At 39.5% G+C, this 13,784-nt stretch overlaps 1 protein-coding gene across 1 annotated transcript; it reads left to right on the top strand.

The window, feature by feature from the left end:
- Positions 1-4,887: 4,887 nt before the first annotated feature.
- Positions 4,888-5,463, top strand: LOC150023395 (uncharacterized). Its single transcript, XM_090297523.1, has one exon. The coding sequence runs from the start codon at positions 4,993-4,995 to the stop codon at positions 5,344-5,346; it is 354 nt and encodes a 117-aa protein (XP_090153649.1). The 5' UTR covers positions 4,888-4,992; the 3' UTR covers positions 5,347-5,463.
- The last annotated feature ends 8,321 nt before the right edge of the window (positions 5,464-13,784 follow it).

Genomic DNA, 13,784 nt, shown 5'->3' with positions numbered 1-13,784 from the left:
AGATGTTGGATTGACATTTGAGCAAGATGAATCACTTGGTCAATGCATAGTTGGATATTGTGATTCTGATTATGCAGGTGATTTGGATAAACGACGGTCTACAACTGGCTATTTGTTCACTTTAGCAAAAGCGCCAGTTAGTTGGAAGTCTACCTTGCAGTCTACGGTGGCTTTGTCTACGACAGAGATAGAGTATATGGCGATTATAGAGGCTGTGAAGGAAGCAATTTGGCTTCATGGGTTGCTTAAAGACTTGGGAGTTGGTCAGAAACAACTTGAGTTATATTCTGACAGTCAGAGTGCTATTCATTTAGCAAAGAATCAAGTCTTTCATGCACGGACGAAGCAGATTGATGTTCGTTATCACTTTGTGCGTGAGATTCTCGAAGAAGAGGAGATTGTTCTCCAGAAGATTCACACTACGGAGAATCCTGCAGATATGCTCACCAAGGTGGTTACAAGGACCAAGTTTGAACACTGTTTAAACTTGGTTAATATCTTGCACATTTGAAGTTGGCGCCCGGAGGCGCAAATTTGAAGCACTGTAAAGTTTGTTTTTGTTATGTTTTTTAGAAGATTTGTTTTAGGTGGGACTTGAAATTAAGCCAAGGTGGAGATTTGTTGATTTTGGCTTAATCCCAAGTCCCACATCGGTGGGTTCATTGTTTGGGAAGGAGGTTTGAGGGTTATAAATTAAACTCTTCTCCTTCAGTGTTATATATCCTAATTTGTAATATCTTCTCCCATAATAATAATAAAAGTGAGCTGTTTTTGCTGTGCTCGGAGATTAGGCTAAATTGGCTGAACTCCGTTAACAATTTTCTGGTGTGTTTTTCCTCTTTATCTCTTTTATTATTCTGCTCTGTTTATTCAATATTATTTGTCGGGTAGCTCTGTTAGGGTTCTGTTTTAGTGGAGAAATTACCCGTTTTTCCCAACAGTAACTAATTATTTTGGTCTCTAAAAATTGGTTTCTATTTCATGATTTTCTTGTAGTGATAGTCATACTTTTGTGAGTGAATTTCTTATACATTTTTCTTTTCTAAAAGATCTTCCACATAAATGTGGATGAATTTTTGATATAATTTATTCTCTTATGTATCTATCACGGATCACATCCGTGAGTATAACTCTAATTATGTGAACAAACTATGCAATTACTACACCAACACATCTTATATGCCCATGTGGAACAATCTTTGATGTAATTTTCTATACTTGTGCACATTGGTAAAATATGGCTAAGAAAATATAGTGAAATTATATTTTAAATTTCAAATGTTGATTAAACTTACTCAAATTAGAGGATGTTTTAAGATAACTCTTTAAAAAATGAAAGACAATGAACTTACCATTTTAAGATTCATGAAAGTCCCTCGTTCTAAAATATTAATGTTATTTTAAATAACGATTTATATAAATGTGAATATTATTAACAATAACTCAATCCAAAGCTTAACAATAATTATAACAAACGCTTTATCATCTTAACAAAGACAAAAGAACTAACATCACACTAATTGAGCTAAAACATCACATCCACCTAAAGACATTAAAGTCATTCAAAACTATCCTATCAATTAAAACAAAATATTCACCTACTTAATTCTTATTACATCATTCCTAAACATCATCACAACCCAGAAACAATTGCATAGGAATTTCCAAATCTAGGTACTTCTGCTCATTAAGAAAAAACAGATATTTTGGTCAAAGTTTATTGGTAAGACCAAAACTTTGTCACTATATAAAAATCCCTTTGACAAAAAATCGATCAACAAATACAAATCCGTCGATGATTACTTACCAACATAAATTTATAGATAAAATTCATTAATAGTAAAAGAGTTACCTACAATATAAATTGGTCAATAATATATAATTTTCTTATAATGTGCTTATTACCTAGCCTCCTATTTTTCTATATAATCAAAACTCACAGTGAGAGAGATAAAAGAAAATATATATTATTCTTCATAAAAAACTTAATAATTTTTTTTTTCAACTTCTGATAAAAACAAAAGATTTGATCATCAAATCATCTTTTTTTATAAAAATAGAGTACGAAAATCCTTTATACCCTTAATGAACAAACCTTTGAATTTCTTCAGGAGACTGGTGTACGTGTATAAAATATATGATGTTCTTTTCTTTTTACGAAAATAACTTATTATATATTTTTTTAATGACGATATGTAGTATTCATGTCTGGAGAAAATAAAAACTATAATAACCTGCTGCATCTAGCAAAATCAATTTACCAGAATTTTCTCGTTCTTCGAATGCAAGTAAGCATTAATTGATTAATATTTATACATTCTTCCAAAGTCTTCCTTTATCCAAACATGCTTCTAGATAGGAAAAGGAATCATTACTAATTTAGTTTAAGAATTAACTTAATATCAATTATATAAGAATTTTAAAAAGTGATATTTTGTTAAAATATTATATTCTAAAACAATAATCGATAACGTATTATAGATAAAAAAAACATTTAAGACTTAAAAAAAGTTAATTTTTAATTAAAAAAAACAAACAAAAAAACGATTGATTATAACAGATATGGGATTAAGTAATTTTTCTAAACTTCTCTTAATTTTCATACATAGTATGTATTAAAATTTATTAAAAACTACAAAAGTATAAATAAGGTTCCTTAAATTAAAAATTGAACTAAAAAAGTAATAATTTTAATGAATTGAAGTTTATAATATAAAGTGCATTACAAAAGTAGCTTAAAAGTAGGGTTTTTGACTATCATATGGGTTTTTTTTTTTTTTTTACTAAAATGGGGTCTGTTTAAAAAAAATTTACAAATTTAGGCAAGTCGTGTCAATTCGGCACGACTTCATATGCACAAATCGTCCCAATTAAACACGACTTTGTCATGTCATACTGAAGTCGTGCCAAGTTGCCACGACTTCTACCCTGTCATACTGAAGTCGTGCCAAGTTGGCACGACTTCTGCCACGTCATATTTTTTTTAATCTTTTTTTAATTTTATTGTTTATATATTGGGTAGTAAGTTATGTAATGTTAAAATTTAATTTGATACATAATTGTCTAAGAGTGTTAGTTTTAAAAAACAAAAAATTGGATAATCGTGTATGAATCATGTTTGAATTGAATGAATAAATACATAGATAAAGAAAATGAATGTTCTAAGAGTGTTATGAATGCATAAATACATAAATAAAGAAAATGAGGAAATTAATAATCAAACTTGAATTGAATTTTATTATTAAGCTTGTCGGTGCGGACAATTGCTTCTATTGTGACCTTCCGTTCTACAATATGAACATTTTTTTGGCTTATTTGGAATTGAATCATCCATTTCGTTACGAATGCGTTGAGTGCTAGGTCTTCCTGATTGATGTCGACGCATGATGGGGTCAGGTAAGAAATTTAGTCCCGTGTAAGTAGACCAATAATCCTGATTTCGAATTGGATTAAATTGGATCTCATAAGCCTTTATTAAAATATTGTGCAGACTGTATACTGAGGCCTTTTAAATAACGACATTTGTGACCCAATATATAAACAATAAAATTAAAAAAAAATAAAAATTTACGACGTGGCAGAAGTCGTGCCAAGTTGGCACGACTTCAATATGACAGAGTAGAAGTCGTGCCAACTTGGCACAACTTCAGTATGACAAGGCAGAAATCGTGCTAAGTTGACACGACTTCAGTATGACATGGCAGGATCGTATCTAATTAGGACGATTTGTGCATATGAAGTTGTGCTGAATTGGCACGACTTGCCCAAATTTATAATTTTTTTTAAATGGATCCATTTTTTAACAAGCAAAATAAATAACTTCATCATGATTAAAATTGTTACTGATATTTATGATATTTATAAACAAACATAGAATATGCCATAAATGAATCTCTAAAACTGAACTCTTTCATTCAAAGAAGGTTAGTGGAGAAAGTGACAAGGTTGATGATATTGATGTTTTGTTTTTGTTCTATTTTGGTAAATTCCATGGCAATTTAAAACCAGAGTTCTGTGTCATCGAATCTTATCTCAGCAAAAAGAAAATAAAAGAAGAAACGTCACTAATTTGCAGGGTTTCCATGCACCCAAGTTTATCTGAATCCCAGTCATACAAGGCTGCGCACGTGCGAGAATCATTCATTGAACAAGAACAATAATCATTAAACAAACGTTAACAACAAAGTGGTGTCACAAGTCTCAGCATACACACACCACTTACGGGTCACGTAAGCATCCCAAGATCTAGATCAATCAATGTCTACAAAAAAATTAATACCCAAATCATAATCATACCTTATAAAAATCCAATTTCAATCTTAATGTTATTAAGTTAAGAAAATATTAATAGACAAGCTATATATAATTAGTGTATTTGTAATGTTCTTTAACCCTAACTCACCGATTTTCTTTTACTAAATTAGGGTTTGTGTAATTAATTACATCCTAAATGTATTTAATTAATAACCCATTAGAAAATAAATAAAATTTACTATAAAAAAATAATTTATTAGTGTTTCTAAATTTTATTAATAATAAAAATTATTTTATATATTAATAATTTTTTAATTTATAAATAGTATATGTTAATTAATATTTAATAAAAAATGAATAATTAAATAGAAGTTATACGTTTATAAAATAAAAGGATAAAATATCTCTCTTTGTTAAAGGAAAGATAAGAGAGTGGGGATTGAGACAAAAGAAAGGATGAAATTTGCTTTAAACCATAAACTAAAAAAATGGTTGTCTTGCTATTTCCTCCATGATTTCAATAGTCAAAATCATCATCCAACTTTTTCAAACCTTACCCTCTTTCCTCGAAGCTCCCTCCTTGACCAAAACTTTCCATGACCCACCTCTATAAAAGGCTTCATCAACTTGTGCATTTTAAATTCAATGTTTTGAAGCATAGAGACACTATAAACACATCCCCACTTTTTGGTTCTGTTCTTGTTTGTGTTGTGTCTATTAGTAGCACATTGACAAAGCATGAAGAACAAAAGGGCAAGTAGAAGGGACAAAAAGGAGATCAAAGTCACATATATTTCGAGCCCCGTGAAGGTGAAGACCAGTGCCTCAAATTTTAGGGCACTTGTTCAAGAACTCACTGGCCAATACTCCAATGTTGCTGAAACCTCCATGCCCATGGAAGAGGAGAATGAGCACTTGGAGAGACTGGTTCACAAAACTCATGAAAGTGAAGCTCAACAATGGAGGGTGGATGTTGAGAGCACCAACTTGATGATGAGACCTGAGTATAGTGAGTTCATGTCGAGATCCTTGATGGAGCCATTCAACCAACAACCTCTTCAATATGATTTGATGAGTTTCAACATGTCATAGGTTTTGGTTATTGTTCCGTACGCATGAATATATATATAATATGAATCTCCATGTTTGATTTTGATCTTGGTTTATCAATCTATTGTTGAATTAATGATGATGTGAATAGAAGTTAAAGGGGGTTCGTGTATTTTTACGGATTCTTAGATTCTTAGATGTAGTTATTTAGATTGTGGAATGGAGGAGAAGAATGAATAAATAAATACACCCAATTTTTGAAAAATATATGTTTTTTTTCTTTCAATATACTGAGGACATAAACTTCTTCCGAACATGATTTGACTAAGTTTATAGGCAAATAATAAAAAAACCTAATATTTTAGTGACTTATTTTCTTAATTATATGTTTATCTACAACTCTATTGGAAATTATGTTTAAGGAATTCGAAATCGACGTCACTTAAATAATATAACTTAGTTCCTATGTTTCCTTACCGAAGAGGAAATCTGAATATCTTGCTAATATTTTTATATTTAAAAAATAAGAAAAATATAACAGGACAACACGTGTCTATTCAGGGTGCTGCTTTCACAATTTATCTTAGCCACGTGTGTAACTTTAATACATGTGTGAATATGGAAATAAAGGAGTAATCAAACAAATACACGAGTGTTATAGAAGAGAAAATATCTCAAAAAAATATCTCAAAAATATATTTTTTGAAATCATTGATTTCTTTTAGCTGAAAAAATAAATAATGAATTGTTACGAATTCGTAAGATAAAATTGAATGCCGACACTCATTTGATGTAGAAATAAGAGAAGTTATGCCCAACGACATGTGACTCATTTCCGTTCCATTGGTAATGTTTTTTATTTTTCTCTATGTTATTAAATATTGATAAGGACATTTTTTTTGTTAAATTAATATTTATTTCAGTGGCTTATGTGCAGACTGCTATAAGTGATCATAGTTTGATTGGTATGGATATGTGTGTTGAAACATAATTAAAATAATATTTTTATGCTAATATAAGTGTACCTGAGTGGAGAGATGGGGTCCAGGCACGGTCGGTTGACGTGGTGTAATTGCTGACGTGTTGATCTTCTTTTCCTCTGGTAGATTGTCCTTTCTTGCTGTCTCCTTTGATCGGTCGTCCCTTCGTGCTATCCACTTCGGTCGGGCGGGGGAGGGTACCTGCGAAGGCACTCCGACGCTCAAGTAAGTATGAGATTCTAAGCGCAGTTTCGTAAGTGAATGAAAACGTACCTTTCTCTGGCTTGAGCACAGTATTTATAGGATTGCCTAATGGGCTTTCTATTCCTTGGGCTCAGGGTGGTTATGGATATGTCTTGTCAGTCGTGCTCCGGAATACCCGGGGAACATATCTTCTCTAAACGCATATTCCTTATTCTTCGGAGGTGTATCTTAACCACCTTAGCTTGTCACATAAATGCCCTTACATTTATTGTGTATACGGCCGGTCGGAAAGTGCGTTCGTTTCCATTTATTGTGTATACGGCCGGTCGGCCACGTGCGTTCGTCCGGTGCCTACCAGTACACTTGCCCCCCAGGCTCGAGGTGAATAAAAGCCGAAGAGTCGTAATAATTGTTGTGCCTTTCGAGTTGTCAGACATTAAATTTAACGGAATGACGGGACGTTCGCATTAGCGAAGAATATTTTCGGTTAGGCATCGGACAAGCGGCCTGCCTGCATGGAGCACCCCTGGAGGACGACCAGTACGACAGAAAAAATAATAGTTGATGGAAAGCTGGTGCCGGTCAACCCCGATGATAATTTAAATGAGGAGGCCGAGGGGGAGACCCCTGGCCCACAGCCTGACGCCTCTTTTGAAGAGTTAATGAACAATGTGGCATAGAAAATTGCTGGACCCGACATGTGGGCAATGCACACTTGCATAAATAATTCTGATTACATTAAAGTAATAAGATAATTCTGATGCCGGACGAGGTATAAATAATTCGGATTACATTAAAGTAATAAGATAATTTTGATGCCGAACGAGGCATAAATAAGTGAATAATTCTGATGCCGAACGTGGCATAAAAAGGTCTGATTACGTTAAGGTAATAATTCAGATGCCGAACGAGGCATAAGATTGAGTAAATAATTCTGATGCCGAACGTGGCATAAATAATTCTGATTACGTTGAGGTAATAATTCAGATGCCGAACGAGGCATCAGATTGAGTAAATAATTCTGATGCCGAACATGGCATAAATAATTCTGATTACGTTAAGGTAATAATTCAGATGCCGAACGAGGCATATATAATTCTGACTACGTTAAAAGTAATAATTCTGATGCCGAGCGAGGCATATATAAATCCGATAAATTCTGATGCCGAACGAGGCATAAATAATTATTATTACGTTAAAGTAATAATTCTGATGCCGAACGAGGCATATATAATTCTGACTACGTTAAAAGTAATAATTCTGATGCCGAGCGAGGCATATATAAATCCGATAAATTCTGATTTCGTTAAATACCTATGAAACCGAACGAGATATGAATTGAGTAAAGGACTAGGAGATTTGGATTTTAATTTAGTGCCTCGTTAAAACCTTCCCGGTCGTAAACCCTCCTTAGGGAAAAACCGACCGAGCGAGGAAAGAGTGCACTTTTATTATTAAAGTTCAACTGTAATAAAATTTGAGATGTGTGGCATTCCACGTTCTCGGTATTTCCTTCCCAGATAAATATTCTAAATAATAGGCTCCACCGGCTGCCGTATCTGCTATGCGGAAAGGTCCTTCCCAATTGCTGGAGAACTTGCCTCCTTCCTTCCGTGCGCTGCTCCGCATTCGCCATACTAAGTCGCCTTTGTGGAACAATCTTGGTTTAACTTTGGAGTTGTATCGTCTGGCCGCCCGAATTTTGCATGCTTCTTCTCTAATTCTACACTTGTCCCGGAGTTCGTTGATGAGATCGAGACCGACCGAGAGGCTTTCCTTGTTTAGATCAAGATCAAGGGTTTGCCGGCGGAGAGAGGGTTCGCCAATCTCGACAGGGATCATAGCTTCGGTGCCATACGTTAGGCTGTACGACGTTTCTTGTGTAGTCGTCTGAGGAGTACAACGATATGCCCATAATACTTCTAAGAGTTCTTCAGTCCAGTTGCCCTTTGCTGGGCCGAGACGTTTCTTCAGTTCGTTCAAAATAACTTTGTTTCCAGCTTCTGCCTGTCCGTTTGTTTGCGGATGTTCGACTGAACTAGCGATGTGTTTGATGTGGAGCTTCTCGTAAAATTCAGCTAACGTTAGGTCGGTGAATTGCCGACCGTTATCGGTGATGATGATTTGTGGAAGCCCGAAGCGGCAAACGATATTTTTCCATACGAAATTTTGAACATTGCGGGCGGTGATTGCAGTCAGGGGCTCGGCTTCGATCCACTTGGTGAAGTAATCAATGCCGACTAGTAAGAATTTACACTGGCCTTTACCAGGGGCGAAATGACCAATGATGTCCATACCCCATTGGACGAACGGCCAAGGTGATAACATAAAATGGAGTTCCTCAGGCTTTTGATGGGACAAAGTGCCAAACTCTTGGCATTTAAGACATTTTTGTACGAAATTGGTGCAGTCACCCTGGACGGTCGGCCAGTAGTATCCGGCCCGGAATACTTTGGCAGCCATTGTCCGTGCGCCGGAGTGAGTTCCGCAAATTCCTTCGTGCAACTGTTGGATGACATAGGAAGCTTGGTCTGGTGTCAAACATTTAAGGAGTGGTTGGGTATAACCTCGGCGATAAAGGTCGTCGCCGATTAAGACAAAACGGGCGGCCTGCAGCTTCATGGTTTTTTCGCCGAGAGGACTACATGTGCCGTCGAGTAAATATTGCTTGATTGGGGTAATCCAAGTAGATTCCGTGTCGGTCGTCAGGCATTCCTGTAGGTCGATGCTTGGGCGTGCAAGCGTAACATGGATGACCGACCGATGCATTCCTTTACACTTCGTGGTTGCTAACCGGGACAAGGCGTCCGCGCGGGTATTGTGATCGCGTCGAACGTGCTGCATAGAAATTTCAGAAAAGGTGCTCATCGACTGTTTGACTAAGTGATAGTATCGCTGTAAAAAGCTTTCTCGGACTTCATATTCGTCGTTAAGCTGACCGATGACAAGCCGGGAATCACTTTTGCAAATTAACTTAGTGATTTCTAATTCTTGAGCGAGACGTAGACCGGCTAATATGGCTTCATATTCGGCCTGATTGTTTGAAGCTTTGAAGTCGAATTTGAGGGCTTGCTCGATGACAATCTCGCCGGGGCCTTCCAAAACAACTCCAGCGCCGCACGACCTCTCGTTGGAGGAGCCATCAACATATAAGATCCATGATGAATGTTCGGTCTCGGCTGAAGAAGTAGTGAGTTCAGTTGCGAAGTCGGCGAGAGCTTGCGACTTGATCGCTCCGCGTGGTTGGTACTGAATATGGAATTCGGATAGTTCGATCGTCCAACCGATCATTCGTCCGGCTAAATCTGGCTTAGTGAGGATCTTTACAATAGGGTAATTTGTCCGAACAATAATCCGATGATTCTGAAAATACATACGCATTCGTCGGGCGGTAATGATGAGGACCATGGCTACCTTTTCGATCGTCTTGGTATCGGATTTCGGCGCCATGAAGGGCGCGACTGACGAAGTAAACCGGCAGTTCTTCAAAATTAATTTCTTGCACTAAGACTGAGCTGACGGCTTCGTGTGAAACGGCGAGGTAGACTATGATGGGTTCTCGTGCGTCCGGTTTCTGGATGACCGGCGGGGTTGATAAAAAAGTTTTCAAATCGAGGAAAATTTCCTCACATTCGGTCGACCACTCGAAGCGGGATGCTTTTTTTAGTAGTCGGACGATGGGCCTCGTTCGTTCGGCGAGTTTAGGAACAAATCTGGATAGTGCGGTGAGTCGGCCGATAAGTCTCTGAATTTCCTGAATGGAGTTGGGACTTCGCATTTCGGAGATAGCTCTGCACTTCTCGGGGTTAGCTTCTATGCCTCTATGAGTTAGCATAAAACCTAAGAACTTCCCCCCCTCGACGTCGAACGCACACTTGTCCGGATTGAGTCGCATCTGGTGTTGGCGGAGGGCCTGAGAAACTTCTTTTAGGTCGGCAATATGTTGTTTGCATGAGTCGGACTTGACGACGATGTCATCGACATAGACTTCAACATTCCTACCAATCATGTCGTGGAATACGTGGTCCATTAGTCTTTGATAAGTGGCTCCGGCATTTTTGAGTCCGAAGGGCATCACTTCATAGTAGAAATTGCCGGAATCAGTCATGAAGGTCGTCTTCTTCCGGTCGGCCGGGTGCATTTGGATCTGATTATAGCCAGAGTAGGCATCAAGGAAGCTGAGGATGTGATGCCCGGCTGCACCGTCGACGAGACGATCAATGGTAGGCAGAGGATACGAGTCTTTTGGGCAAGCTTTATTGAGGTCTGTGTAGTCAACACACATACGCCATTTTCCGTTCGCTTTCTTCACCATAACCACGTTGGCTAGCCATGTGGTGTAATGGGCCTTCCGAATGAATCCAGCCTGTAACAATTTGTCGGCTTCCTCACGTGCGGCTTGACGTCGTTCCTCGCCTATATGTCTTTTCTTTTGAGCTATTGGCTTAGCTTCTCTATACAGTGATAATCGGTGAGTGATAACCTGTGGGTCTACGCCAGGCATATCAGCGGCCGTCCAGGCGAAAAGATCGGAATTTTTAACAAGTGTCGTCCCGATGGCTATTCGGTCGTCCGGTTTCAGCGAAGTACCGATGTGCGTAGTGTGGCGATCATCGCGAAGCGGGAATGGATGCAAGTCTTCTCCTGCTTCCATACGGGGATCGTCCATGCGAGGGTCGAGGTCAACAAGGGCTATCATTTGACGACGGGACATGTGTCGTCCGGAACGCCGTGTGGGGGAACGTCCTCGTTTTTGCGGGACTCGGTCGTCCGTATTGGTTGTATAGAGTCGTCGAGTTGGCTCACTTTTCAAACTTGCTACATAGCATTCCCTAGCGGTTTTTTGATCGACATGGATGGTTGCAATGTCGTTGTTAGCCGAGGGGAATTTCATGGCTAAGTGTGGAGTGGACACAATGGCTTTTAATCTGTTAATGGACGGACGACCGAGCAGGATGTTGTAGGAAGTGTGTGCGTTAACCAGGAGGTATCGTACGTTTATTGTTTTATGGAGGCCGTCTTCCTCACCAAAGGTTGTGTACAAGTCTATGTACCCCTTAGTATCGACCCGTTCACCTGAGAACCCTACAATTTGTTCGTTATAGGGCTAAATATGTGCTTCTGGGATGCGCATTTTCTTGAAAATGTCCCAATACAGTATGTCGACCGAGCTACCCTGATCTACCAAAGTCTTGGCAATTGCGAACTTGTCAATTTCTACAGTAATGACCATGGGGTCGTCCTGGGCTGGATCTATGGCTGTAAAGTCTTCGTCAGTGAAAGTAATCGGAGGTATATGTGGACGCCTCCTCGTGGTAGCATGAGCGGACTGGATGTCACGGAGATGTTTCTTTCGGGCGGAATTTGAGCACCCGCCACCGGCAAATCCTCCAGCTATATAATTTGTTTCGTGGTTCGGTTCGCCCAAGTTAACGGGTCCAGCAATCATGTTGATGACTTCGCGGACTCGTTGGCGAGGTCGGGCGTTTCGGTCTGGACTTGTGCTACGGGCGCGTGTACGCCGAACGGGGCTTTCGCTGCGTTTTCGCGAAGTCTGGCTACGGTCAGTGTGGCGTTTGTAATCGTTACGGTATGACCGGTCGACACCACGGGAAGGACGGTCAGTATTCCGTGGTGGGGATCTTGAACTCCTTGTCCTCTTGACGAACTGCCGTAAATGGCCAGCTTGGATGAGTTCTTCAATTTTATCCTTCAAAGCTTGACATCCTTCGGTCGTGTGACCGAAATTCTGATGGTATTGACAACGCTTAGCAGTATCTGCATTCGGTGGTGTTTGATACTGCTTCAATGTCGGGATTAGGTCCGTTTGTAGTGCTTCATCTAGGGCTCGTCCCCTCGGCACAGTTAAAGGGGTGTAACTGTTAAACCTGGGGATTCGGCCTCCCCTATTCCGGTCGGACCTCAGAGTGGTTCGGACGGTTCGTTCGGTTTCGACTTCTCTTTCTTTACTTTGAGTTTGGTCTTTAAGGGCTCCGAATCCGACAGCTTTGAACCGTTGATGGTAATCAATGTGTTCTTCGATTTGCATGAATTTGGTTGCTCGAGTTCGAAGGTCCTCCATGTCTTGAGGTGGTTTCTTGATGAGACTTTCAGTGAAACGGCTCGGTCGGATGGCCGAAACCAAATGGTGCAATGCAACCTCTTGTTTGAGCCCTTGGATGTTCATGCATGCTTTGTTGAACCTATCTAGAAAGGTTCTAAGAGATTCACCTTTTTCTTGTTGTACCGCTAGGAGAGACATGGAGGACATGTGATGCGGTCGGCTAGTGGCATATTGAGTGGAGAGTTTTGCGGCTAGGATGTCAAAATCGTTAATGGAGTTTGGAGGCAGCTCTGTGAACCAGGTAAGAGGTTCTCCCTGGAGCGACGTGGGAAATACTTTACACCACACATTGTTATCTGTGGTATACAAAGTCATTTGCGTCTTGTAGACATTTAAGTGTTCGTCCGGGTCGGTTGAGCCGTCATAGAGTTTAATGACGAGGCCTCTCCATTTGTCAGGAAGTGGAGTGGTGATAATTTTGTCTGTAAAAGGATGACCCCTTTTACTTGACTTTCTTTCGACTGTTTCAGCTTTGGAAGCAGGATTGGTATTGGCAGGTGTAGGTATGCGAGAGGCGGTTCGGTCGGCCATATGGGATTGGCCTTCTCGTTCGGGATTATCGACCTGTTGTTGGAGTCGTGCATTCTGCTCTCTTAATAAGGCGATTTCTTCTTCTTGGCGGCGTCTATCTTCTTCTTGGAGGCGTCTATCTTCTTCATATTGACGATGGTCTTCCATCCCCTTTTGTCGCAGTTCCTCCATCTGAGCTTGGAGGATTTGAATCATAGTCATCTGTTCTGCCATAGCGTCGTTGTTGTTTCTTGTCGCAACCATTATAGCTTCAAAAATTGAAGATTTGCCTCGGCCCCACGGTGGGCGCCAATTGTACCTGAGTGGAGAGATGGGGCCCAGGCACGGTCGGTTGACGTGGTGTAATTGCTGACGTGTTGATCTTCTTCTCCTCTGGTAGATTGTCCTTTCTTGCTGTCTCCTTTGATCGGTCGTCCCTTCGTGCTATCCACTTCGGTCGGGCGGGGGAGGGTACCTGCGAAGGCATTCCGACGCTCAAGTAAGTATGAGATTCTAAGCGCAGTTTCGTAAGTGAATGAAAACGTACCTTTCTCTGGCTTGAGCACAGTATTTATAGGATTGCCTAATGGGCTTTCTATTCCTTGGGCTCAGGGTGGTTATGGATATGTCTTGTCAGTCGTGCTCCGGAATACCCGGGGAAC

The sequence above is a fragment of the Phaseolus vulgaris genome, chromosome 11 (assembly GCF_051622355.1).
Source record: "Phaseolus vulgaris cultivar YP4 chromosome 11, ASM5162235v1, whole genome shotgun sequence".
Lineage (NCBI taxonomy): Eukaryota > Viridiplantae > Streptophyta > Magnoliopsida > Fabales > Fabaceae > Phaseolus > Phaseolus vulgaris.
The sequence above is the reverse complement of the archived record's forward strand: the minus strand, read 5'-3'. Positions and strand labels throughout refer to the sequence as shown.